We start from the raw sequence: 25831 nt of genomic DNA, 5'->3' as shown, positions 1-25831 counted from the left end.
TTTCATTAATTCAGATGGCTTTCTAATCAGTCAAAATTAGAAAGTTTTAAGTCACATTAAAAATATTTTAGGGGGGAGCCTAAATGGCTCAGTCAGTTAAGAGTAGAATTTTGGCTCAGGTCATGATCTCAGGGTCCTGGGATGGAGACCCGCAATGGCCTCTGCACTCAGTGTGGAATCTGCTTGTCCCTCTACCCCTACTCCCACTTGTGATCCCCATCCCTTTCTCTCTCTCTCTCTCTCAAATAAATAAATTAAATTTTTACAAAAAGATATTTTCTAGACTTAGCTCTGTCTGGAGAGCCCTTTCCATTGTCTTTACCTAATTAAATCACAAGCACCTTTGTATATCCGGTAGAGGTATTGCCATCATTCTGGGTTCTGTGCTCACCACCTTCAGAAGTGCTCTCCTTGGTATGCTCATTCCTCACAGACAGTGACCCTCCTCTCAGCTCCCACGGGCTCTGCAGACCTGGAGGGCATAGAGACATGCACAGTCTCACAAGGAGGATTCCAAAACTGGGGGGAGGGGCTCTGTGGCAACTGCCCCTGGTATTGCTCCCCCTACATCTTTCTGGAAATGACTCCTAGAGCTCCGCACCTCCTAAGCATGGCAGGGAACCAGATTTGGGAGCCACTGGGAGAGAAATGTTCCTGGGTTCTCCCTCCCTTGGAATACAGACTGGGCCTAGTTACTGTTAGGATCTAGTTTCTGGAGAATTTGAAACTCTGCCCATTTGAGACTTGAGAGACAAAGTGAATTCCTCCCATATATCCTAAGGAAGTGCCTTCAAATTCATCAATCTGAAATAACCCATAAGATGAATATGAACAGCAAGGATTTTGTTGATTAAAAATACTAGTTTTCTTTTCCTTTAATCCTTATAACACTAGTCCTGAGATTTTTAAAAGGAAATAGAATAAAATAAAATGAAATCAAATAAAATGCAGAGCAAGACTATCAGACAAGAAGAGACTCAAAAAAAACCAACCAGAGGCACCTGGGTAGCTCAGATGTCTGCCTTCCGCTCAGGTCATGATCCCAGGGTCCTGGAATCAAGTCCTGCATTGGGTTCCCTGCTCAGCAAGGGCAGGGAGGTCTGCTTCTCCCTCTCCCTCTGACCCTCCTCCCTGCTCGTGTTCTCTCTCTCTATCAAATAAATAAAATCTTTTAAAAAATTTTAATAGTCTTCCTGTTCTCCACCATGGCGCAGGATCAAGATGAAAAGGAGAACCCCATGTGGGAGCTTCGCATCCACAAATTCTGCCTCAACATCTGAGTGGGGGAGAGTGGAGACTGACTGACCCACGCAGCCAAGGTGCTGGAGCAGCTCACGGGCCAGACCCCAGTGTTCTCCAAAGCTAGGTACATGGTTAGATCCTTTGGTATCAAGAGAAATGAAAAAGATTGCTGTCCACTGCACAGTCCGTGGGGCCAAAGCAGAAGAAATCCTGGAGAAAAGTCTAAAGGTGCGAGAGTATCAGTTAAGAAAAAATAACTTCTCCGATACTGGAAACTTTGGTTTTGGGATCCAGGAGCACGTCGATCTGGGGATCAAATATGACTCAAGCATGGTATCTACAGCCTAGACTTCTGTGTGGTATCGCTATGTGCGATGCTGAAACCCGGGTAGGCCAGGTTTCAGCATTGCAGACAAGAAGCACAGGACAGGCTGCATTGGGGCCAAACACAGAATCAGCAAAGAGGAAGCCATGCACTGGTTCCAGCAGAAGTATGATGGGATCATACTTCCTGGCAAATAAATTCCCGTTTCTATCCAAAAGGCCAATAAAAACTTTTCAGTGAAATGTAAAAAAAAAAAAATAAAAATAAAAATAAAAAAATAAAAAAAATTAATAAATTTAAAAAAACAACCAACCAAAATGGGTAACTGTGCTTTTTCAGCCCATATCCGTTGAATGTTTCTGCATATCAAGGGGCATATTTAATGTCTAAAAGAATGGAGATCAACGTAGTTAAAGAAGAGCCTCCAAACCATACAAATTTAATATAAATGAAAACTTTACCTTATCTTAGGAGGGAACCAAAAACAACACCCACTAGATTTAGATTAATTCAAAGAGAACTTTCTCAAGCCACCATGAGCATACCCTTTCTTCACAGGCAGTGGGACTTTTCTGTCTAAATAAGAGAAATTGTGCATGAGGAATTCTATTCACTCATTTAGCAAATATTTATTAAGCACCCACTGCATGTGAGGCTTAGAGTAGTTGAGGCTATGTCAATCAGCATAACAAACACAAACCACTCCTTCATGGAGCTGCAACCAAAATAAGTCAATTATGTATCACGTTAGAGGATGAAAAGCAGGGAAAGGGAATGGGATGGGGTATCTTCTAATCAGGTAGTCAGAGAACGCCTCCTACAGGTTACATCTAAGCAAAGACTATGAAGGATGGATGTGACTAAGCGTTTGGGTGTCTTGGGAAAGAACATTCTATCATGTCCTAGAAAGCTAGTTTGATTCATCATGGAATGGGGAAGGAGCCTTCTAGGCAAAGGGAACAGCAAGAGCAAAATCCCTACTAACAGGGACTGTGTCAAATGGTCAGAGAAACAGCAAGGAGCCTCATGTGCCTAGGAAAATATTAGCAATCATCTTCTATGACCAGGTCATAGAAGAAATGAGAAAAGGAAAATGAATGTAGGCCATGGTAGACATGGTGTCAATTCTGCATGAGCCTGGGAGCTGCTAGAATTGAGACAGGTAACAGCAGCATCTGACTTGGCTCCCAGTCAAGTGGGAGAGGTGCAGAGTGCAGAGGTGGTGGTGAGGTTTTGAACATGCCTCAAAGATAGAGCCAGCATGAGCCTCCTGGTGCACTGGTTCTTATTTTTGAAGGTACACAGAAGGCAAGACAACTCCAAAGATCATAGCCTGACAAACTGACGTTAGCATGACTGAGAAAAGGAAGACCCTAACAAGTAACTGGTTCAAGGAGAAAGATTAGGAATTCAGTTTGTACCCATGAGGTTGAGCTGCCTCTCAGATGTCCAAGAGCAAATATTGAGCAGACAGTTGGATATATAAGTCTGGAGTTCTGAGAGAGGTGCTATCTAGCAATGTTAGAGAGCTTCACCAGTACATGGATGAAGGATAAGAGGGCATTAGGTCATCAAAGAAGAAGTGTAGACCAAGAAAAGGAGAAGATCTAGTGCTGAACTCTCAGACTCCAATATTAAATGAAAAGGACAAACACTTAAAAAGCTACAAATATTAAGTAAGACCAAATATCAGAAGCTGGGAAGTCAGAAATGGAAAAGTAACTGCTAAGTACACCACCTGTGTGAGTTTATCTGCAAGGACACCTGGGTGGCTCAGCAGTTGAGCATCTGTCTTTGGCTCACAGTGTGATCCCGGGTCTGGGATTCGAGTCCCACATCAGGCTCCCCGTGAGAAGCCTGCTTCTTCTCTGCCTATGTCTCTGCCTCTCTCTCTCATGAATAAATAATAAATCTTTTTTTTTTTTTTTTTAGAGAGCTTATTTGCAGGGGTGCCCACCGTCTCACTGCACGGTAAGTCATTTGGCCCCTTTTGAATTCAAAACAATCCTTGTCTCCTTTCTTTATAAGCTGGTCATTGTAACCACCCTATTTACAAACTGATTGCCTCACTGATTTCTGGTTCTGGGTTGAATGTCAGGGAAGGAAGGAATAACCAAGGTTGAGACAAAGTCTAGGCAATCATGGGAGAGTGTCCTCAGCACACAGCCTGGAACCAAACAGTCTGCCTTGCCTTTATCCAGCACACCCACTGGATCTGCACATTGATCTGGTTGTGTCAGTAAACAGACCTGCCCAGAGTTCATTTTGCCTGATAAAATCCACATGTGCTCTAAGCTTACCAGTACTAAAGGGACAGCGATAGGAGTTTTTGGGACCCACTTTGACTAAGAATGAGATTCCAGTCAATATCCTTTTTAAAAAGGATTAAAATTTATTGTTTATCACAGGAAGAAAAATGTTCTCTTGAATCCTCTGAAATGTGTAAAGCTTTTATAATTCCTATATTTGAAGACAAGGTAACAAGTAAATTCTCATACTCCACGGTGGGACACGGAGGCAGCAGTGACTTGCTCTGCAAAGGCCTGTGGAAAGGATTTGGGTGGCAGGGGGTGGGAGGACATAAAGTTATTTCATTAGAGGGAAGCAGTTCTTACTATTATTTCCCTGGAGTGTGTTCTTTTGGGGGTGGGATGCAGGAGACGACTTTCTGGTCAGATGAACCCACATTTGAGCCTGATAGTGTCACATACCTGTGCAAGTCATTTTACTTCTCCAACTTTGAATCCCCTCATTTGTAAAATGTGAGTATTAGTTTGCTGGAGTTGCTATAACAAAGTACCACAGACTGAGTGGCTTCAATAACAGGAATTTATTTTCTTACAGATCTGGAAGCTAGAAGTCCAAGATCAATAGCTCAACAGAGCTATTCCTTCTGAGGCTTCTCTCTTCTGCTTGTAGATGGCTGTTTCTCCCTGTCTTCATATGGTCTTCCCCTACGCTTGCTTATGTCCTCCTCTCCTGGTAAGGACAATAGTCACATTGGATTAAGGTCCCTGATGACCTTATTTCCTCTAGTCTGCTCTTTAAGGACTCTATCTTCAAATACTATGATATTCTGAGGTATAGGGGGTTAGGACTTCAGCACATGAATTTTGGGAGACACAGTTCAGCCCATAACAATGTGGACAATGGGGCAGCCCGAGTGGCTCAGCAGTTTAGCTCCACCTTCAGCCCAGGGAGTGATCCTGGAGACCCGGAATTGAGTCCCACATCAGGCTCCCTGCATGGAGCCTGCTTCTCCCTGTGTCTCTGCCTCTGCCTCTCTCTCTATCATGAATAAATAAATAAAATCTTTAAAAAAAATGTGGACAATCTACTTGTAGGCAGTATTATATTATGTTTTGAGTATGTATTATGTATACATAACAACTATGTCTGATAATCAAATCTCTGTTTTTAAATGTTTATTTATATACACAAAATTTTTTAAGTGCCCATAGTCTATAAGGAATTCTCATAATTACAATGTGAAACCAGAGTAGATGTTTACAAAAGCATACTTAAGTCTAACTTTTTTAATATATGGGAATATTTTAATGTAATTTTCTTTAAGATTATTTCAGGTGTCCTTGGGAGCAATAAGAGTCTTCTCAAAAGACACAGTAACTGGAGCTCAGTCAGTTAAGCATCCAACTCTTGGTTTTGACTCAGGTCATGATCTTAGCCATGAGATGAGCCCCACATCAGGCTCCATGCTTAAGATTCTCTCCCCCCTTCTCCCTCTGCCCCATCCCCCACACCTCCCACCTCTCTCTTGCTCTCTCTCTCAAAAAAAAAAAGGGGGGGGAATCTTGGTAAAGCATTAGAGGAGAGAGTGGTACTGTGATAAGAAAAATTAATATAAATCATTTTTGGAGATGTGATCCAAAGGGCGTAAACAGACTGGTCAACATAAATTTAGTTCCAGTTTTACTATTTGTTAATTGTGTAACTTTCACCCTCAACAAATTTTAGCACCTTTCTCCTTGACTAGTGTGGTAATATGCTCCAAAGACACAATATTGCGGTAACAATTTTTGGGAAACATAATTTTATGAATTAAAAATTCAACAATTTTGTCTTTTCTCTAGAGAATCAAGGCACAAAGTAAGTGATCAATATATATTGGATGGGTGGATGGATGGATGGATGGATGCATAGATGAATGGATGAATGCATAGATGGATGTATGGATGGGAAAATAAAATAATATAGGAACATACAAAGATTTTTTTGAGTCTTACTTGACCTAAACTCTAGCCAAATACTGATGTGTATTTGGCACCTCCTCCTGCTACTCTCCTGTATCCCCTCAAGGTAGGTGCTGTGGAATGGAAGCTATTAAAGGCTATATTTCAGGGGAGCCTGGCTGGCTTAGGAGGAAGAGCATACAATTCTTGATCTTGGGTTGTGAATTTGAACCCCACATTGGGTACAGAAATTACATACATAATTCTACATACATAAATAAGGTTTTATTTCAGTTGTGAAACCACATTGCCTCTTGTTCTATTGGCCACATAGCTGAAGCCAATTTAGGTTGAGCTTGCTACCAAGTCTGGTGTAATGCTCGCACCTTCTCTTTTTTTTTTTTTTTCCGCTCCTTCTCAAAACCTGCTTCCCCATCTAGTTAAAGACTCAATCCCTCCGATATTAAGCATCCAAGATCATGTGCAATGTGGTCACTCCTAGGCAGGTCCCAGGAAGGGATGTTCATGCCCACTAGGACCATTCTAATCTTCACCATGTATACTTCAGTCTCTAGGTTTCTGGTTAAGAAAGGCAGTTTTCTAACAACTCCCAAATATTCTACATCTGAGCTTTAAGACACATTGTAGCTACTTTGCATATTCTTCCCTTCCCTTCACTCCCAAAGTTCCTTAAGCTTATCTAAAACTTGTTCCAACCCATTTCCTCATCCAGTTGATAAGCCAGTTCCTACTTTCAATGAAGTGCAGATTTTCTACACTCTCCTAGGCTGGCATCTGGCATAACTTCTTGTGGTGGCTGGCCCCCAGTGATGTCACACTCTATGTAGTCCTTTACCACATTAGGTAGGGATGATTCATATTCATATTATTCATAGGATATTGCAGAAATGATGGAGTGTGACTTTGTAAGACAGCTGGCTCTGTCTTACAAAGCCAGCAACCATGTCATAAAAACACAAGCAGACATATAGAGAGAGGGCCACATGACAAAGAACGGGGGTCTCCTGCCAACAACCATGTCATTGAGACATATTAAAGTCAAGCCTTCTGAAGACTGCAGCCTCAACCAGTATTTCAACTACAATCTCATAAGCAAGAACCACTCAACTTGCCCATAAACTAGGAGATAATAAAAGTTTTAAGCTATGTTCTAGGTTAATTTGTTGGATGGCAATAAATAACTAGTAAACTTCCTAAACTGCCCTAAATCTTAATAGTGGATTCCATCTGTCCTTGAAACTTATTTGCATCATCCTGACATTTCCTCATGTCAAACAAACTCTCGACTCTCCCTATTTCAAAGCTCTGTTTCCTCTTAGCCCATTTATTAGAAACCCATGAATGGCTAAACATTTTTTGTAGAGGGTGAGGGAGCCCAAGGTTATTCTTCCTCTCACTGTCCCAGATTCACATGTAAATTTCTAATTTAAGTGATGCCAAGAAACAGTCTTCTGGAATCCTATTTTTTTTAATACCAATTCATCTTTACTATAGTGCATAGTCAATATTTCATATATAGAATAAGAACAAACATAATTTTCACAAAGGAATTCGATCCAGGTGAAATGATCTATAGTGTGTCCTATATTATATTCAGACATAACACTACCCTGTTAATCAAGTGTGCTAATGAGAGGCTTGAAATTACCTTGATCCTTCCCTTGTCTCTTCTTTGATCCAGAATACATTTTTTCAATAGCTACCTGGACTCAAGGATGCTGTGTTTGGTTCCAGAACACAGACCTGGATTACACTGACAAAAGACTAGGACACTGCTCTCATTAACAGAGATGACTGGCCAGCAACCAAGTATCATTTCTGATCAGATCATTTCACTAAAGCTGATCTCAGCTTTTCCCTATACCAAGATGCCAGAGGGCATGTCTCCAGTATTACCCTGTAATAGTAGCTCACCTTGGCAAAAGTTGTTCACAATGATGGATCAGGGTGGTGAGTGACAAAGATACCTTCTCTCCATTCTACATGCCCCCTCCATGGTAGAATGGAATATAGTCTCATGGGGTGTATAGTTCACAGGTGGCACACATTCTCCCTAATCTCTGAGATTCTGCACAGAAATGATACTCGATACCCTAGGGCCCCAGAGGCAGCAAAGAGGTCATTTCAGTTCTGGGGAAGCTATTGCTTAGACAGACTGTGTTTTGAGACTTTCTGGCTCTGTCTATGTAAAGCACTCTGTACTTTTTGGCAGCCAGGTGATTGACACACAGTGTTATTATGGAACAAGTGGAGCAACCCCAGGCATCCTTTCAAAGTAGGTATATCAAAAAGGCACTTTCAGATGGTTTTAAAGTTCTGAAACTTTTTGCTCTTCTTAAATCCTCCTGGGAAAGACAATTGCTTTTGTTTCAGTGTCATGAAAAGACTAACTCTTAACTTGAGTTCCTTCTATCTCTGTTACAGACTCCAACAGAATGTCCTCAGCACAGGCCTCCTAATGGGCCACAGCCCATCCATGTCAGGATGACTGCACAGGTGCCAGTTGCTTCCAAGCTTTCTAATCCCTAGATAAGAAAATAAAAATGAACTCATTTATTCAAAGTTTAAAAAACTGGAATGTGTGCCTGAATAGAATATGAAGTCCTCCCTGTCTATCATGATATTCCCTCAGGATGGATTTCAGACAACACCTGTGTAAGAAATATTTACAGTTGAAGTGAAAAAAAATTTGCGTGTATAATAGTAACTAGTTTCCACTATTCTGGAATATAAAATATAAAAATAAATACAGATGGGGGATCCCTGGATAGCTCAGTGGTTTAGTGCCTGCCTTCAGCCCAGGGCATGGTCTTGGAGTCCCGGGATCAAGTCCCATGTCAGGCTCCCTTCATGGAGCCTGCCTGTGTCTCTGCCTTTCTCTCTCTGTCTCTCATGAATAAATAAATAAAATCTTTTTAAAAATAAATAAATACAGAAAGATCTATAGATTCATTTAATACATGGTATTGACTGTCAACCATATGATACCCATTGTATTAAGTGCTGGAGGTTCAATAGTGAACAAAAACATGGTCCTTTTATTCATGAATAAATACAGAGAGTAAACAGCCAAACCATTTTAAACTATGAATTGTGTTAAATGTGAGGAAAGAAAAATAAATGGTGACAGTTCCTGGCTTTCTTATTTACAACTGCGTCCCCAGTACTTGGAACTATGGCTGGCATATTATAGGAGCCTAACATGTATAGAATGATTTGATGAACCAGTTGTAGAATACAAGTGTTGTTTTGAATGTTATTATGTATAAGATTAGTTTTCAGAAGAACTGAAACAAGCTTAAATAATGAGGGAGAATGGGTCATTAAGCTAGTGTATCCAATCAGAAGGGCTTAATTACAGAGGAGTCTGGGAATTATGAGTGGCTTATTGAGTGTCTCAGTAGTAATAAAAATGAAAGGACCATGAAGCTGGTAAATGACCATCACACATACTTAAAAGTATAACAATCAAGGTATCAACCAATGTGCAGGGTGTAATGAAAAATCTAAGACATATTTGAGTGCAAATATTATTTTCTTAATTTCCATTACTGAACTAAAAAAAAGAAGATATATTGCAAACAACAGTCTCTGCTCACAAAGGAATAAAATAAAAAATTGTTAACCACAATAAAAATAAAAAAGGAGGGATCCCTGGGTGGCTCAGCAGTTTAGCACCTGCCTTTGGCCCAGGGTGGAATCCTGGGATCCCGGGATCGAGTCCTGCATCGGGCTCCCGGCATGGAGTCTGCTTCTCCCTCTGCCTGTGTCTCTACCTCTCTCTGTCTCTATGTCTATCATGAATAAATAAATAAAAATCTTTTAAAAAATAAAATAAAAAAGGACTTGGGAATGAAAGGAAAAAATTTAAACTAAAAGTATAAAATTTCTAAAACATAATGATAATACAAACAATGTGCCGGAATATGTGACATACACTTAAAGCAATGATCAGGGACGCCTGGGTGGCTCAGTGGTTGAGTGCCTCTGCCTTTGGCTCAGGGCATGATCCCGGGGTCCCCGTTGTTCCGGCTCAGGGCATGATCCCGGGGTCCCCGGAACAAGTCCCACATCCGGCTCCCTGCATGGAGCCTACTTCTCCCTCTGCCTGTGTCTCTGCCTCTCTGTGTGTCTCTTGTGAATAAATAAATAAATTCTTTAAAAAAAAATAAAGCAATGATGATAGAAAAACCCATAATCTTAAACATTTTTATCAATAAAAATAAGACTTTAAATAAATCACTTAAATTCCAGATCAAAAAACTAGAGAAAGAGATGGTTAAGATGGCAGAGGAATAGGAATCCCTAAGCTTGCCTCCTCTCTTGAACACAGATAAATATCAAATCATTCTGAACACCCAAGAATTTGACTAGAAGTCTTAAAGAACAAAGCTGCACATCTATAAGCAGAAAAACAACCCATGGAAGATAGGAACTGCAGAGTTGATTTGTGGGATGAAAGAGCCTTGGGTGTTGCACAGGGGAGGGAGCCCTGATCACAGAGGGAGTGGAAAAGAGAGAGAGAGAGAGAGAGAGAGAGAGAGAGAGAGAGAGAAAGAAAACATGTGCAGAGTACTGCACAAGAAAACTGATCTCCAAAACCATTGACTGAGAAAAAGGAGAGGGTTTCAATACCACCAGTTTTTTTTTATAAATAGTGGAGCATTAAGTCTGAGTCTTTGGAAGTCAGTACCATAGCCAGTACCATAGTCTTTGGAAGTCAGTACTATAGCCAGGATCTGGTGAGGAAGCAGGCCAGAGCCCCAGGAGCAGGCAGCGTGGGATGAGGATCCCTTGGGTCAACAGGGAGAAGCAGTTCCCTGCTTGGAGTGCATTTGGTAGAGGTGATATGGCCTTTCTGTGGGCAAAAGACCCTATGGGTGCCATTGAGCTGCCCAGCTCACCAGCATAGGAGCAAAGATGCTGGTTGAGGGCAGCAAACCCTGGTGCCAATTGTCTGTTTTGATTTACCATAAACCCCAAATTGATCTGTTGTCATGTGACTATTTTCTGGGTTGACCCTGTATCAGTCACAGCTTGGCGAGACCCTCCCATAGAGGATCAGTTCAGGTCTGCACCATGGGGGTCTCTGAAGTGTGAGGTTCTGAAACACAGCCACACCTGAGATAAAACACAGGAGTGCTATGCTGCCTGGCAGGTGGACAACTTGGTCAAGGACAGGTAAAGGCAGGGATCTGATAAAGCTAGGGACACTGGAGGGGTGACTGTTTGCACATCTATAAGGGCTTCCTGAAGAGTTGTGGGTGTTTCCCACTCCAGAGATGAGAAAGGGGGACAAAGCTATTTTCACCCCTTTCCCACCAGCACTGATCCACTTCAGTGAGCTAAACAATGCCACAAAGTGGAGGGAGCCCGTACACCAAGCCCTACTCCCCTGACCCCTGGAGACCCAACTCCACTAGGGCAAATACACCAGAGAATCAGAACAGCACTCTCCTCCCTGAGAAGGAGATTGTCTCCCCTCACCTACACCATCTACTGATCTCTGCAGAGTGCTGCAAATCTTCATCTCTAGGGGAAACAGGATTAAGCCTCCTTTGTTTTTTGTTTGCTTGTTCAGGTTTTTGTTTTCATTTTGTTTTTTGGATACAGAAAGCAATTTTTAAAAATTTTTAAATTTTTTATCTTTTTTCTATCAAGCATCTCTTTTTTTTTTTTTATAAATTAATTTTTATTGGTGTTCAATTTACCAACATACAGAATAACACCCAGTGCTCATCCCGTCAAGTGTCCCCCTCCGTGCCCGTCACCCATTCACCCCCACCCCCCGCCCTCCTCCCCTTCCACCACCCCTAGTTCATTTCCCAGAGTTAGAAGTCTTTATGTTCTGTGTCCCTTTCTGATATCTCCCACACATTTCTTCTCCCTTCCCTTATATTCCCCTTCACTATTATTCATATTCCCCAAATGAGTGAGAACATACACTGTTTGTCCTTCTCCGATTGACTTACTTCACTCAGCATAATACCCTCCAGTTCCATCCACGTTGAAGCAAATGGTGGGTATTTGTTGTTTCTAATGGCTGAGTAATATTCCATTGTATACATAAACCACATCTTCTTTATCCATTCATCTTTCGATGGGCACCGAGGCTCCTTCCACAGTTTGGCTATTGTGGACATGGCTGCTAGAAACATCGGGGTGCAGGTGCCCCGGCGTTTCATTGCATCTGAATCTTCGGGGTAAATCCCTAACAGTGCAATTGCTGGGTCGTAGGGCAGGTCTATTTTTAATTCTTTGAGGAACCTCCACACAGTTTTCCAGAGTGGCTGCACCAGTTCACATTCCCACCAACAGTGTAAGAGGGTTCCCTTTTCTCCGCATCCTCTCCAACATTTGTTGTTTCCTGCCTTATTAATTTTCCCCATTCTCACTGGTGTGAGGTGGTATCTCATTGTGGTTTTGATTTGTATTTCCCTGATGGCAAGTGATGCAGAGCATTTTCTCATGTGCATGTTGGCCATGTCTATGTCTTCCTCTGTGAGATTTCTCTTCATGTCTTTTGCCCATTTCATGATTGGATTGTTTGTTTCTTTGGTGTTGAGTTTATTTTTTTTTTTTTTAAGATAGCCAGTAGGAATAGTTTTTTATTTCCAAGCATGAAAGAATGCGTGTACCTTAATAAATACCTGTTCTAGATCTCAATATATAACTTTAATTTCTAATTAGATTTAGATTTCAATTTCTAATGTTGGTATGCAATTCAAAATAACAACCAAAAAAAGAAACACTTGAAATTGATGTACGTAAACATCAGTATTGTTTACATAACAGTCAGTTCTTAAAACCCTCAAACTTCAAAACACAAAAATAAATTTCCATTTATAGATTCCCCCTTCCAGCTCCAAAAGTGGTTATTCTAAAGTATTCATCATGTAAAATGTAGGTGAAATAAGTAACAATCACCCAGGGCAGGTATCAATTCAACACACAGATTTTGTGTACTGCTTTCATATTTTCCTTTTGCTTCTCTTCTAGATAAAAGCAGGATGTCGTAAATATATTCTCACAAGAAAATTCTAATCAAGGATACTGGCCTTTTTGAGCACTTCAGAAAAGGTGAATCATCAAGAGAAACTCCTGAGACACAGCAATTTTCAGCGTGCTACAGGAGCCACCAACCATAAGCCTCAGGAGTTCATCCCACTCAAGATGGACCAACTGTGCTATTCATACAGATAAGCTCAATCTCCTTGACCAGATAAGCTGCAAACACTCCACTACCCACCATTTAGTTCAGAACATTTTTCACATGTTTTAGCATAGTAATCTCCCCTCTCAGGAGAGGCTAATTCAAACCCACTCATTAGCATCTTTGGTTACCAGGGCAATACAGTGAGTAGATGTTGTTCATAATGGTTCTCCCATGGCTATGTAAAGATTGGAAGAAATCCTATAGGTAGATATAAGTGCAACCTGCATTTTCCAAGCTCCTTGTAAGTCTTACATAAAGTCCAGTTCTTTTTGAAATTTTGTACATGTCCATAGCAGCCATCTCTCCATGGGACCAGCCATTAACTTCCTGTAATGCAGGTCATGTGATTCCTCCAGTCCCCCTCCAGGGCAGGCTAGGTCTCCAAGGGGCACACAAAGGACAAGAACATGTCTAGCTGGTTCTTCACAATAACTTCATCTGGATGTAGCTTGTGGGGTAAATAATGAGCCAAGGTCATCTCCCAGGCATCAACAAGATACACTCCAACCCCTGAGAACATCTTCCGAAGGATAGTGTCCAGCTGAAAGTTGTACCAGTCACTGTTGAAAAGGCTCACCTCAGGCCCCAGCTCTTGGGCATTAGCTGTTCGGATGACTACCACGGTCTTAGGGCTTCGATCCAGGAGCTGGACCACTGCTCGACGGATATTCCTAAGCCGCCGGATATACACTTCCAAGGGGAAGGTGCTGAAATGAGACCATATAGCTATGGCAACCACCGTGTTCTTCCCTCCCACGATGCCATTCAGCTCATTTGCCACATAACGGAGCTCACTGCTAAAGACAGTTGTAAAACGGATGGGTGGACCATGGCAGCGATACTTGAGCAGGATGTTGTGCTTCTGGTCCACCGCAAGGAAAGGACCCACATTCTTGGGACTACCCAAGTTAAACTCCACTAAATCTGGAACAAAGGCAGTAAGGTATTCAAACCACTGCCTGATTGTTGAGTCACCAAATAAATATACCACTTTTCTTTGTAAGCATTCTGTAATGTTGTCAGGGTCATTGAACTGGCGCATCTTAAACTTTCTGGGCCTCCATTGATCTTTATAATAATACCCAGAAGGAAAAATTCCTGAGCCTTGAGATAGTTCTGAATTCTTCGTTTCTTTGATGCTCGTGGGAATCACAGTCACCCAATCAGGTCCACTGGAGTTGATTGGCATTTTGATATTGACACCACTCTGGAAGAAAGCATTCTCTGCAGTAGTCAGAAGGCCCTTCAGGTATCCTCCTTTGAAATGGTTAATTCTGCTGCTGCAAGGGAGCTTCTTTGGTTTGAAGCAGAACCAGGGTTCTCCAGTGTAGAGATCTGTAAAGTTACACAAGGGCAGACTCCCAGGAAGACACACATTGCACTCCGTGGTTTCAGAAATTCTTCCTGAACGAAAGAGACTCTTGAAATAGACCCTGTGTGGCTTCTCTTCCTGTAGGTGCTGAAGAACTCTGATCCCTTCAGTCGGGTGGACCAGAGATATGGACACTTTAACTTTGCCTGGCCAGAGCAAAGTAAAAAAGACCTTGTAAAACCCATTCTGGTAGTCTACCACTCTGCCCACAGCCCCTGCCTGCAGCTTAGGGGAGTGGATTCTGGCCTGCAGGTAGTCTCCACCATATTTCTTGGGCTTTCTTTGAAAATCCTGTACATGAACCAGCACTTCTAGTTGGCTTCCCACCTTGAAGAAGGCTGCAGAGTTCAAGATAACAAAGTAGCTGGAAGAAGGGTCAGTGCTCTTTAAAAAGGGGACTGGACCCACATCAGGCACCTGCCACTGTAAGGCGGCCAGCAAGGAGTCCTCCTCCATGCGCTCCCGACTGGACAGAGTCTGATGCTCGTAGCCACAGTAAGGATTCCGGCTAATTCCTGTCATCTGGGAGGAAACAAACTGTCCGCTACTATCGATGAATGTGGCTGCAACAGTCTCATGGTCCAAGTACTCAACCTGAGTAACATTGATGACCAGCACCACCACCATCAACACTGCAAGCAGACAGCAGAAAAGCCGTAGTTTGAAGAAACTGATCCACATTGTCTGGCTGTGTCTTGATCACCCATGGCCGACGCCATGCTACCTTCACTCCTCAAAACTCCATTTCTTTGTTCTTCTGATTTGCAAGTGAGCTTTTAGTTTTGCAGGTGAGCTTTTAGTTTAATTTGCTTCTTTTCTGCTAGTATCAGTAAGAGTTCTTTGTATGGAGGAGAAGCTGGGGTTGATTTAAGAAGTACATTCTTCAAAGGACTCCTTTTTTTTTAAATGTCCGGTTCCCAAGGAGAGATGCTTATTAGAACTAAGAAATTAGAGCTTACAGCTAACTTTCCTTCCAGTGTAAAGTCCTGAATTCAAGCAATCGTGAAAGCAGCACTTATTCTTGTCTTGCCATATTCAAATCATATAGGTTGATACTTTTTTCATTTGTATACCATTCTTCCTTCTCACGCCGTGTCCCCAGGACAATCGGACGCCAGGGTGACGGGGAAAGCCACCTCACTCCGGTCGTCTATTCCTTCATCTCCCTTCTCAGCACGCGTCAGGCCGAGGCTCCGCGCCAGCGGCCTGGGATCCCGCGGCGACGGCCACCGGCCAGGGCGCCCACATCACACCCGGCAAGGTCGCTCGCTCGGCCCCCACGACCTGGGCCCGGGGGCCCGGGGGCCCGGGGCGTCAGCGCGGGGACGCCGGGAGAGGTCGGCGCGCGACGGCGTCGCCGGGCAAGTGGCCGCGCACCTCGGCAGCGGCCCCCGCGCCTCAGGGGTCGGCGCGTGCGGAGCCGCGGCTTCTCGGGCCCCCACCCGGCGCCTGCGCACAGCCGCGCCCCCCGCGCCCCCCGTGCCCCCCGCGCTCCCCGCCGGGCGCAGCCGTCCGCCTGGTGTTGAGTTTAATAAGTTCTTTATAGATTTTGGAAACTAGCCCTTTATCTGATATGTTATTTGCAAATATCTTCTCCCATTCTGTAGGTTGTCTTTGAGTTTTGTTGACTGTATCCTTTGCTGTGCAAAAGCTTCTTATCTTATCAAGCATCTCTTAACAAGCAAATCAAAACACACCTAGCTTCCTTTATTTATTTATTTTCTAATTTTAAATTTAAATTTTATTTTATTTTGCTTTTTTTGACCTCCAAAATGATAAGACAGAGGAATTCACCCCAAAGGAAAGACCAGGAAGAAATGATGGCCAGGGATTTAATCAATGCAGATATAAGTAAGATGTCTGAACTAGGTTTTAAAACAATTATAAGGGGGGATCCCTGGGTGGCTCAGCAGTTTAGCTCCTGCCTTTGGCCCAGGGCACGATCCTGGAGTCCCTGGATCGAGTCCCGTGTCGGGCTCCCAGCATTGAGCCTGCTTCTCCCTCCTGTGTCTCTGCCTCTCTCTCTTTCTCTCTCTCTCTCTCTATGTCTATCATAAATAAATAAAATAAATAAATCTTTAAAAATAAATAAATAAAACAATTATAAGGATACTAACTGGGCTTGAATAAAAGCATAGAAGATGCTAGAGAATTCCCTCCTGCAGAGATAAAGAGCCAAAAGCTAGTCAAGCCAAAATTTAAAATGCTATAACTGAAATGCAAATGCAAATGGATGCCATAACAATGAGGATGGATGAAACACAGGAATATATCAATGGTATAGAAGATACAATTATGGAAAATAATGAAAAGGGGGAAACAAAGTTAATATATAAGAGAATTAAGGGACCTAGCAACTTATTAAAATGCAATAACATTGGTATCACAGGAGTCTCAGAAGATATAAAGAAAGAAAAAGGGGCAGAAGATTCATTTGAGCTAATTATAGCTGGAAATTTCCTTAATCTATAGAAGGATACAGACATCAAAATCCAAGAAGCACAGAGAATTGCCATTAAATTCAACAAAAGCTAGCCATTGCCAAAGCATGTCATAGTCAAATTCACAAAATACACAGACAAGGGAAGAATGCTAAAAACAGCAATAGGAAAAAAGTCCTTAACCTACAAAGAAAGACAGATCAGGTTCACAGCAGATCTGTTCACAGAAATTTAGCAGGCCAGAAGAGAAATGCAGGATATATTCAACATGCTGAATGGGAAAAATCTGCATCCAAGAACACTTTATCCAGCAAGGCTGTCATTCAGAATAGAAAAAGAACTAAAGAGTTTCCCAAACAAACACCAAAGGAGTTTGTGACCACTAAACTAGCCCTACGAGAAATATTAAGGGGAACTCTTTGAGTGGGGGGGAAAAAAGACCAAAAGCAACAAAGACTAGAAGGAACCGAGAACATCATCAGAAACACCACCTTTACAGGCAACACAATAGTGCTAAATTCCTATCTTTCAATAATCACTCTGAACATAAATGGACTAAATACTCCAATGAAAAACAGAGGATATCAGAATAAATTAGAAAAAAAAAAAGACCTATCCACATGCTGCTTACAGAAGACTCATTTTATTTTATTTATTTATTTATTTATGATAGTCACAGAGAGAGAAAGAGAGAGAGGCAGAGGGAGGAGCAGGCTCCATGCACTGGGAGCCCGATGTGGGATTCGATCCCGGGTCTCCAGGATCGCGCCCTGGGCCAAAGGCAGGCGCCAAACCGCTGCGCCACCCAGGGATCCCAGAAGACTCATTTTAGATCTAAACACATCTGTAGATTGAAAGTGAGGGGAGAGAGAACCATCTATCATGCTAATGTATGCCAAAAGAAAGCCGGAGGAGCCATCCTTATATCAGACAAACTAGATTTTATTTAATTTTTTTTTCAGATTTTATTTATTCATTCATTAGAATACACAGAGAGGAGAAAGAAAGAAAGGCAGAGACACAAGCAGAGGGAGAAGCAAGCTCCATGCAGGGAGCCTGACATGGGACTCAATCCCAGGTCTCCAGGATCATGCCCTGGGCTGAAGGCAGTGCTAAACCGCTGAGCCACCAGGGCTGCCTGACAAACTAGATTTTAAACTAAAGACTATAACAAGAGATGAAGAAGGCCATTATATCATAATTAAGTGGTCTATTCATCAAGAACACTTAACAATTGTAAATATTTATGCCACCAACTTGGGAGCACCCAAATATACAAATCAATTAATAACAAACATAAAGCTCATTGATGATAATACAATAATAGTAGGGGACTTTAACACCCCATTTACAGCAATGGACAGATCTTCTAAGCGGAAAGTCAACAAAGAAACAATGACTTTGAATGACACATTGGATCAAATGAACTTCATAGATATATTCAGAACATTTCATCCTAAAGCAACCGAAGACACATTCTTAAATGCACATGGAACATTCTCCAGAGCTGATCACATACTGGGTCATGAATCCACCCTCAACCAGTACAAAAAGATTGAAATTATACCATTCATATTTTCTGACCACAAACTAGGAAGATTGAAATCAACCACAAGAAAAAATTTGGAAAGACCACAAATACACGGAGGTTAAAGGACATTTTACTAAATAATGAATGGGTTAACTAGGAAATTGAAGAAGAAATAAAAAATTATATGGAAGCAAATGAAAATGAAAACAAGATAGTCCAAAACCTTTGGGGTGCAGCAATGGTAGTCTTAAGAGGGAAGTACATTGTAATACAGGCTTACCCCAAGAAGCAAAAAAAGTCTCAAATACATAACCTAACTTTATACCTAAAAGAGCTAGGAAAGGAACAGTTAGTAAAGACTAAAGCCAGCAGCAAAAGAAAAATAATAAAGATCAGAGCACAAATAAGTCATATAGAAATAAACAAAAAAAAAAAAAAACACACTAGGACAGATCAACAAAACTAACAGCTGGTTCTTTGAGAGAATTAAGAAAATTGATAAACCCCTAGCCAGATTATCAAAAAGAAAAGAGAAAGAACCTAAATACATAAAATCATGAATGAAAAACACCACAGAAGTACAAACAATTATAAGAGAATATTATGAAAAGTATACACCAACAAACTGGGCAATCTAGAAGAAATGGATAAATTCCTAGAAACCTATGAACTACCAAAACTGAAGCAGAGAGAAATAGAAATTTTGAACAGACCCATAACCAACAAATAAATTGAAACAATAATAAAAAATCTCCCAACAAACAAAAGTCCAGGGCTAGATGGCTTCCCAGGGGAATTCTATGAGTCAAAAAATTCAAAAAATAAAAATGGAAGGAAAATTTCCAGATTAATTCTACAAGGCCAGCATTACCTTGATTCCAAAACCAGACAAAGACCCCACTAAAAAGGAGAATTACAGGCCAATCCCTGATGAACATGAATGCAAAAATTCTCAACAAGATACTAGCAAATTGAATTCAACAGTACATTAAAAGAATTATTCACCACAATCAAGTGGGGTTTATTCCTGGGTGGCAGAGCTGGTTTAATATTTGCAAATCAATTGTAATACACCACATTAATAAAAGAAAGGATAAGAACCATATGATCCTCTCAATAGATGTAGAAAAAACATTTGACAAAATACAACATCCATTCTTGATAAAAAAAAAAAAAAACTCTCAACATGGGACTCCTAGGTGGCTCAGTGGTTGAGTGCCTCCCTTCGGCCCAGATCCTGGAGTCCCGGGATCAAGTCCCATATTGGACTCCCTGCAGGGATCCTGCTTCTCCCTCTGCCTGTGTCTCTGCCTCTCTCTGTGTCTCTCATGAATAAATAAATAAAATCTTAAAAAAAAAAAACTCTCAACAAAGTAAGGATAGAAGGAACACATTTCAACATCATAAATGCTATATACAAAAAACCTACAGCTAATAGCATCCTCAGTGGAAAAACTGAAACCCCTTCCCTTATAGTCAGGAATAAGACAATGAAAAAAAAAAAAAAAGGAATAAGACAATGATGTCCACTGTCACCATTACTATTTAACACAATACTGGAAGTCTTAGCCTCTGCAATCAGACAACAAAATGAAATAAAAGGCATCCAAAGCAGCAAAGGAGTCAAACTTTCACTATTTGCAGATGCATGATACTCTATATAGAAAACCCAGGGGATCCCTCGGTGGCTCAGTGGTTTGGCACCTGCCTTTGGCCCAGGGCATGATCCTGGAGTCCTGGGATCAAGTCCCATGTCAGAATCCTTACGTGGAGCCTGCTTCTCCCTCTGCCTGTGTCTCTGTCTCTCTCCTTCTCTCTGTGTCTCTCATGAATAAATAAATAAAATCTTTAAAAAAAAGAAAACCCAAAAGACTCCACCAAAAAATTGCTAGACCTTATACATGAATTCAGTAAAGTAGCAGGATATAAAGTCAATGTACAGAAATCTGTTGTATCTCTATACACCAGTAATGAAGCAGTAGAAAAAGAAATAAAAGAACCGATCCCATTTGCAATTGAACCAAAAACAATAAGATACCTAAGAATAAACCTAACCAAGGAGGTGAAAGATCTGTACTCTGAAAACTATAGAACACTTATGAAAGAAATTGAAGAGGACACAATGAAATAGAAAAACATTCCATGCTCATGGATTATAAGAGCAGACATTGTTAAAATGTCTATACTACCCAAAACTATCTACACATTTAATGAAATCTCAATCAAAAAACCACTAGCATCTTTCACAGAGCTAGAACAAACAATCCTAAAATTTGTATGGAACCACACAATACCCTGAACAGCCAAAGCAATCCTGAAAAACCAAAGCAAAGCTGGAGGCATCTCTATTCTGGACTTCAAGGTATATTACAAAGCTGTAATCATCAAGACAGTATATTACTGGCACAACAACAGACACACAGATCAATGGAACAGAATAGAAAACCCAGAAATGAATTGACAACTATATGGTCAACTAATTTTTGACAAAGCAAGAAAGAATATCCAATAGAAAAAAGGCAGTCTTTTCAACAAATGGACAGCAACATGTAGAAGAATGAAACTGGACCACTTTCTCCTACCATACATAAAAAGAAATTCAAAATGGATGAAAGACATAAAGGTGAGAGAGGAATCCATCAGAAACCTGGAGGAGAATACAGGTCTCTTTAACCTCAGCTGTAGCAACTTCTTACTAGACATGTCACCAGAGACAAGGGAAACAAAGCAAAAATGAACTATTAGGATTTCATCAAGATGAAAGGTTTTTTTTTTTTTAGATTCTATTTATTTATTCATGAGAGACACACAGAGAGATGCAGAGACATAGGCAGAAGGAGAAACAGGCTCCTCGAGAGGAGCCCAATGTGGGACTCAATCCTGGGACCGTGGGATCATGTCCTGAGCTGAAGGCAGACACTCAACCACTGAGCCACCCAGGCATCCCAAGATAAAAAGCTTCTGCACAGTGAAGGAAACAGTCAACAAAACTAAAAGGCAGCCTACAGAATGGGAGAAGATATTTGCAAATGACAAATCTGATAAAGAGTTAGTGTATAAAATCTATAAAGAATTTATCAAACTTAATGCTCAAAAAACAAACAGTTCAGTTAAGAAATGGGCAGAAGACATGAATAAACATTTTTCCAAAGAAGACATCCATATGGCTAATAGAAAAGATGCTCAAGGGAAAATCCATCACTTGCCATCAGGGAAATACAAATCAAAACCACAATGAGATACCTCCTCATACCAGTGAAAATGGTGAAAATTAACAAGACCAGAAACAACAATTGTTTGAGAGGATGTGGTGAAAGGGGAACCCTCTTGCACTGTTGGTGGGAATGTGAACTGGTGCAGCCATTATGGAAAACTGTGTGGAGGTTCCTCAAAGAGTTAAAAATAGAGCTACCCTGCAACCCAGCAATTGCACTGCTGGGGATTTACCCCAAAGATACAGATGCAGTGAAATGGCAGGACTCCTCACCCCGATGTTTCTAGCAGCAATGTCCACAATAGCCATACTGTGGAAGGAGCCTCGGTGTCCATTGAAAGACGAATGGATAAAGAAGATATGGTCTATGTATACAATGGAATATTCCTCAGCCATTAGAAACAACAAATACCCACCATTTGCTTCAATGTGGATGGAACTGGAGGGTATTATGCTGAGTGAAGTAAATCAATCGGAAAAAGACAAACATTATATGGTCTCATTCATTTGGGGAATATAAAAAATAGTGAAAGGGAATAAAGGGGAAAGGAGAAAAAAATGAGTGGAAATATCAGTGAGGATGACAGAACATGAGAGACTCCTAACTCTGGGAAACAAACAAGGGGTGGTGGAAAGGGAGGTGGGTGGGGAGTGGGGTGACTAGGTGACGGGCACTGAGGGGGGCACTTGACGGGATGAGCACTGGGTGTTATACGATATGTTGGCAAATCGAACTCCAATTAAAAAAATATACAAAAATAAGAAAAGAAAAGATGCTCAAGGGACGCCTGGGTTAAAAGTGCCTGCCTTCAGCTCAGGGCATGGTCCTGGAGTCCCGGGATCAAGTCCCAGATCAGGTTCCCTGCATAGAGCCCGCTTCTCCTTCTGCCTGTGTCTCTGCCTCTTTCTCTCTCTGCATCTCTCATGAATAAATAAATAAAATCTTTAAAAAGAAAAGATGCTTAACATCATTCGTTATCAGGGAAATACAAATCAAAACCATGATGAGATACCTCACACCTGTCAGAATGGCTAATATTAACAACTCAGGAAACAACACATGTTGGTGAGGATGCAAGAAAGGAACCCTCAGGCAGCCCCGGTGGCCCTGCAGTTTGGCACCACCTTTGGCCTGGGGTGTGATCCTGGAGGCCTGGGATGGAGTCCCACATCAGGCTCCCTGCGTGGGGCCTGCTTCTCCCTCTGTCAGTGTCTCTGCCTCTCTCTCTCTCTCTCTCTCTGTCATGAATAAATAAATAAATAAAATCTGAAAGAAAGAAAGAAAGAAAGAAAGAAAGAAAGAAAGAAAGAAAGAAAGAAAGAAAGAAGAAAGGAAGGAAGGAAGGAAGGAAGGAAGGAAGGAAGGAAGGAAAGAAGGAAGGAAGGAAGGAAGGAAGGAAGGAAGGAAGGAAGGAAGGAAGGAAGGAACCCTCTTGCACTGTTGGTGGAATGCAAACTGGTATAGCCACTCTGGAAAACAGGATGGAGGTTTCTCAAAAAGTTAAAAGTTGAATTATCCTTTGATCCAGCAATCACACTACTGGCTATTTACCAAAAAAAATACAACACTAATTCAAAAGGATACATGCACACTTATGCTTATTGCAGCATTATTTACAATAGCCAAATTATGGAAGCAGTCCAAGTGTCCATTGGTAGATGAATGGATAAAGAAGGGGTATATATATATCATGGAATATTATTCAGCCAGAAGAAAGAATGAAATCTTGCCATTTGCAATTATATGGATGGAGCTAGAGAGCATAGTGCTAAGCAAAATAATTCAATCATAGAACAATAAATACCGTGATCCCTGGGTGGCGCAGCGGTTTGGCGCTTGCCTTTGGCCCAGGGCGCGATCCTGAAAACCCGGGATCGAATCCCACGTCGGGCTCCTGGTGCATGGAGCCTGCTTCTCCCTCTGCCTGTGTCTCTGCCTCTCTCTCTCTCTCTCTTTCTATCATAAATAAATAAAAAATTTTAAAAAAGTGAGTTTAAAAAAAAAGAAAAATAAATACCATATGATTTCACTCATATGTGGAATTTAAGAAACAAAGCAAAAGAGCAGAGGAATGAAGAGAAAGAGATGTAAACCAAGAAACACTCTTAAAGAAAATAAAAGGAGAAAAAAATTAAAAGAGAAAAAAAAGAAAAGAAAAGGAGAGAAAAGAAAGGGGGGAGGAGAAAAAAAGAAAAGAAAAGAAAAGAAAAGAAAAGAAAAGAAAAGAAAAGAAAAGAAAAGAAAAGAAACAGATTTTAATCTTAACTGTAGAGAACAAACTGATAGTTACCAGAGAGGAGGTGGGGAAGGGGTATGGATGAAATTGATGAAGCAGACTAAGGGTACCCTTATCTTGATGAGCACTGAAGAATGTATAGATTTGTTGAATCATTATATTGTATACCTGAAACTAATAGAACACTGTATGTCAGCCATACTGGAATTAAAGTTTCGAAAAATAATAAAATGAAATGAAAACAGGCCACTATCTTAATCATAGGAGAGATCATTACTAAAATGCTCTCCATGACTGCATATAGGTCCAGAAAGCTTGATAGTTACCACAGAAGCTAATTGTAACTATATCCTCTCAATTACTGAAAAACAATGTGTGCAAAGCACCCAACCCGGAACTACAAGGAGATACAGTAGCTGATTAAACACTTTATGGAAAGAAATGTCTGCCCTGGACAATTCAAAATGGGCATGGAACTATGGAAAAACACTGAGCTGCAAATTCTGAGATCTGGTCTGGTACTGAGTACTCAGATTTATGATCTTGCCTAAACTAATTAGTAGAACATGAGCAGTATATGGGACAAACCTTTGAACTTTCATATAGAAGTTGGTTCTTTCTAGCCCTAGAATCCTATTATTCTAATGCTTTCATTTCATGAATCACCTATCCTTGGTGAGAGGGGAGGAAGAACATTTCTTGGTAATAGGTAACACTAACTTTAAAAATCATCTTTGATAATCTCACTTATATGTGAACATATTTTTTTAAGATTTTATTTATTCATGAGAGACACAGAGAGAGGCAGAGATAGGCAGAGATAGGCAGAGGGAGAAACAGACTCCCTGCCAGGAGCCCAATGTGGAACTCCAAGCAGACACTCAACCACTGAGCTACCCAGGTGGCCCTATATGTGAATATTTTTAGAACAGATTTCACAGGGAACAAACTGGTTACTAGAGGTAAGAGTGGAGGATGGGAAAAAAATGGATGAAGGGGATCAAATGGTTATAAAATAAAATAAAATTATATATAAAATATATAAAAATATATAGATCTGGCTTATAAAATAAATAGATCTTATAAAATAGACTTATAAAATAAATAGATCTGGCTATTTTTTATAGTGCTGCTATGAACATCAGGGCCCATGTGCCCTTTCAAATCAGTATTTTTCTATCCTTTGTGTAAATACCCAGTAGAACAATTGCTAGGTGGTAGGGTAGTTCTATTTTTACTTTTTTGAGTAAAATATATTTATATATTTTATATATAATGGATTTTTACTCAGCATCAAAAAGAATGAAATCTTGCCATTTGCAATGACACGGATGGAGCTAGAGTTTATTATGCTAAGTGAAATTAATCAGAGAAAGACAAATACCATATGATTTCACTCTTATGTGGAATTTAAGAACCAAAATGGATGAACATAGGGGAAGAGAAAAAAAAAGACAGGGAAGCAAAACATGATACTCTTAACACTAGGGAACACTAAGGGTTGATGAAGGGAAGAGGGTGGAAGATGGGCTAGATGGGTGACAGGGGATCAAGGAAGGCACTTATTGTGGTAAGTACTAGGTGTTATAAGTGATAAATCACGATTCAACACCTGAAACCAATATCACCCTATATATTAACTTATATTAACTCGCTAGAATTTAAATTAAAACTTGAAACATAAATAAATAAATAAATAAATAAATAAATAAATAAATAAATAAATAAAATAGGTCCAGGGGATGTAATGTGCAGCATGGTAACTATAGCTAATAATACTGTATAGCATATTTGAAAGTTGCTAAGAGAATAAATCTTAAAGTTCTCATCACAAGAAAAACATTTTTGGGGGATCCCTGGGTGGCGCAGCGGTTTGGCGCCTGCCTTTGACCCAGGGCGCGATCCTGGAGACCCGGGATCGAATCCCACATCGGGCTCCCGGTGCATGGAGCCTGCTTCTCCCTCTGCCTCTCTCTCTCTCTCTGACTATCATAAATTAAAAAAAAAAAAACATTTTTGTAACTATGTAATGCTGATGGATA

General features: G+C 40.8%; 1 protein-coding gene and 1 pseudogene across 1 annotated transcript; one reads left to right on the top strand and one right to left on the bottom strand.

Annotated features, from left to right (window-relative positions):
• Positions 1-1205: 1205 nt before the first annotated feature.
• LOC129499226 (60S ribosomal protein L11-like) lies at positions 1206-1819 on the top strand (annotated as a pseudogene).
• Positions 1820-13022: 11203 nt separating this feature from the next.
• LOC129499079 (NXPE family member 3) lies at positions 13023-15796 on the bottom strand. The gene has a single exon (XM_055308697.1). It carries the CDS (start codon positions 15045-15047, stop codon positions 13368-13370), a length of 1680 nt encoding a protein of 559 aa, XP_055164672.1. The 5' UTR covers positions 15048-15796; the 3' UTR covers positions 13023-13367.
• Positions 15797-25831: the final 10035 nt, after the last annotated feature.

Source organism: Nyctereutes procyonoides, unplaced genomic scaffold, assembly GCF_905146905.1.
Source record: "Nyctereutes procyonoides isolate TBG_1078 unplaced genomic scaffold, NYPRO_anot_genome, whole genome shotgun sequence".
In the NCBI taxonomy this organism is placed as follows: Eukaryota; Metazoa; Chordata; class Mammalia; order Carnivora; family Canidae; genus Nyctereutes; species Nyctereutes procyonoides.
This window is presented reverse-complemented; position numbering and strand designations above follow the sequence as displayed.

What these genes read in the sequence shown, in the direction of transcription:
- LOC129499079 (XM_055308697.1), bottom strand. Translation starts at nt 15,047, where the DNA reads ATGTGGATCAGTTTCTTCAAACTACGGCTTTTCTGCTGTCTGCTTGCA.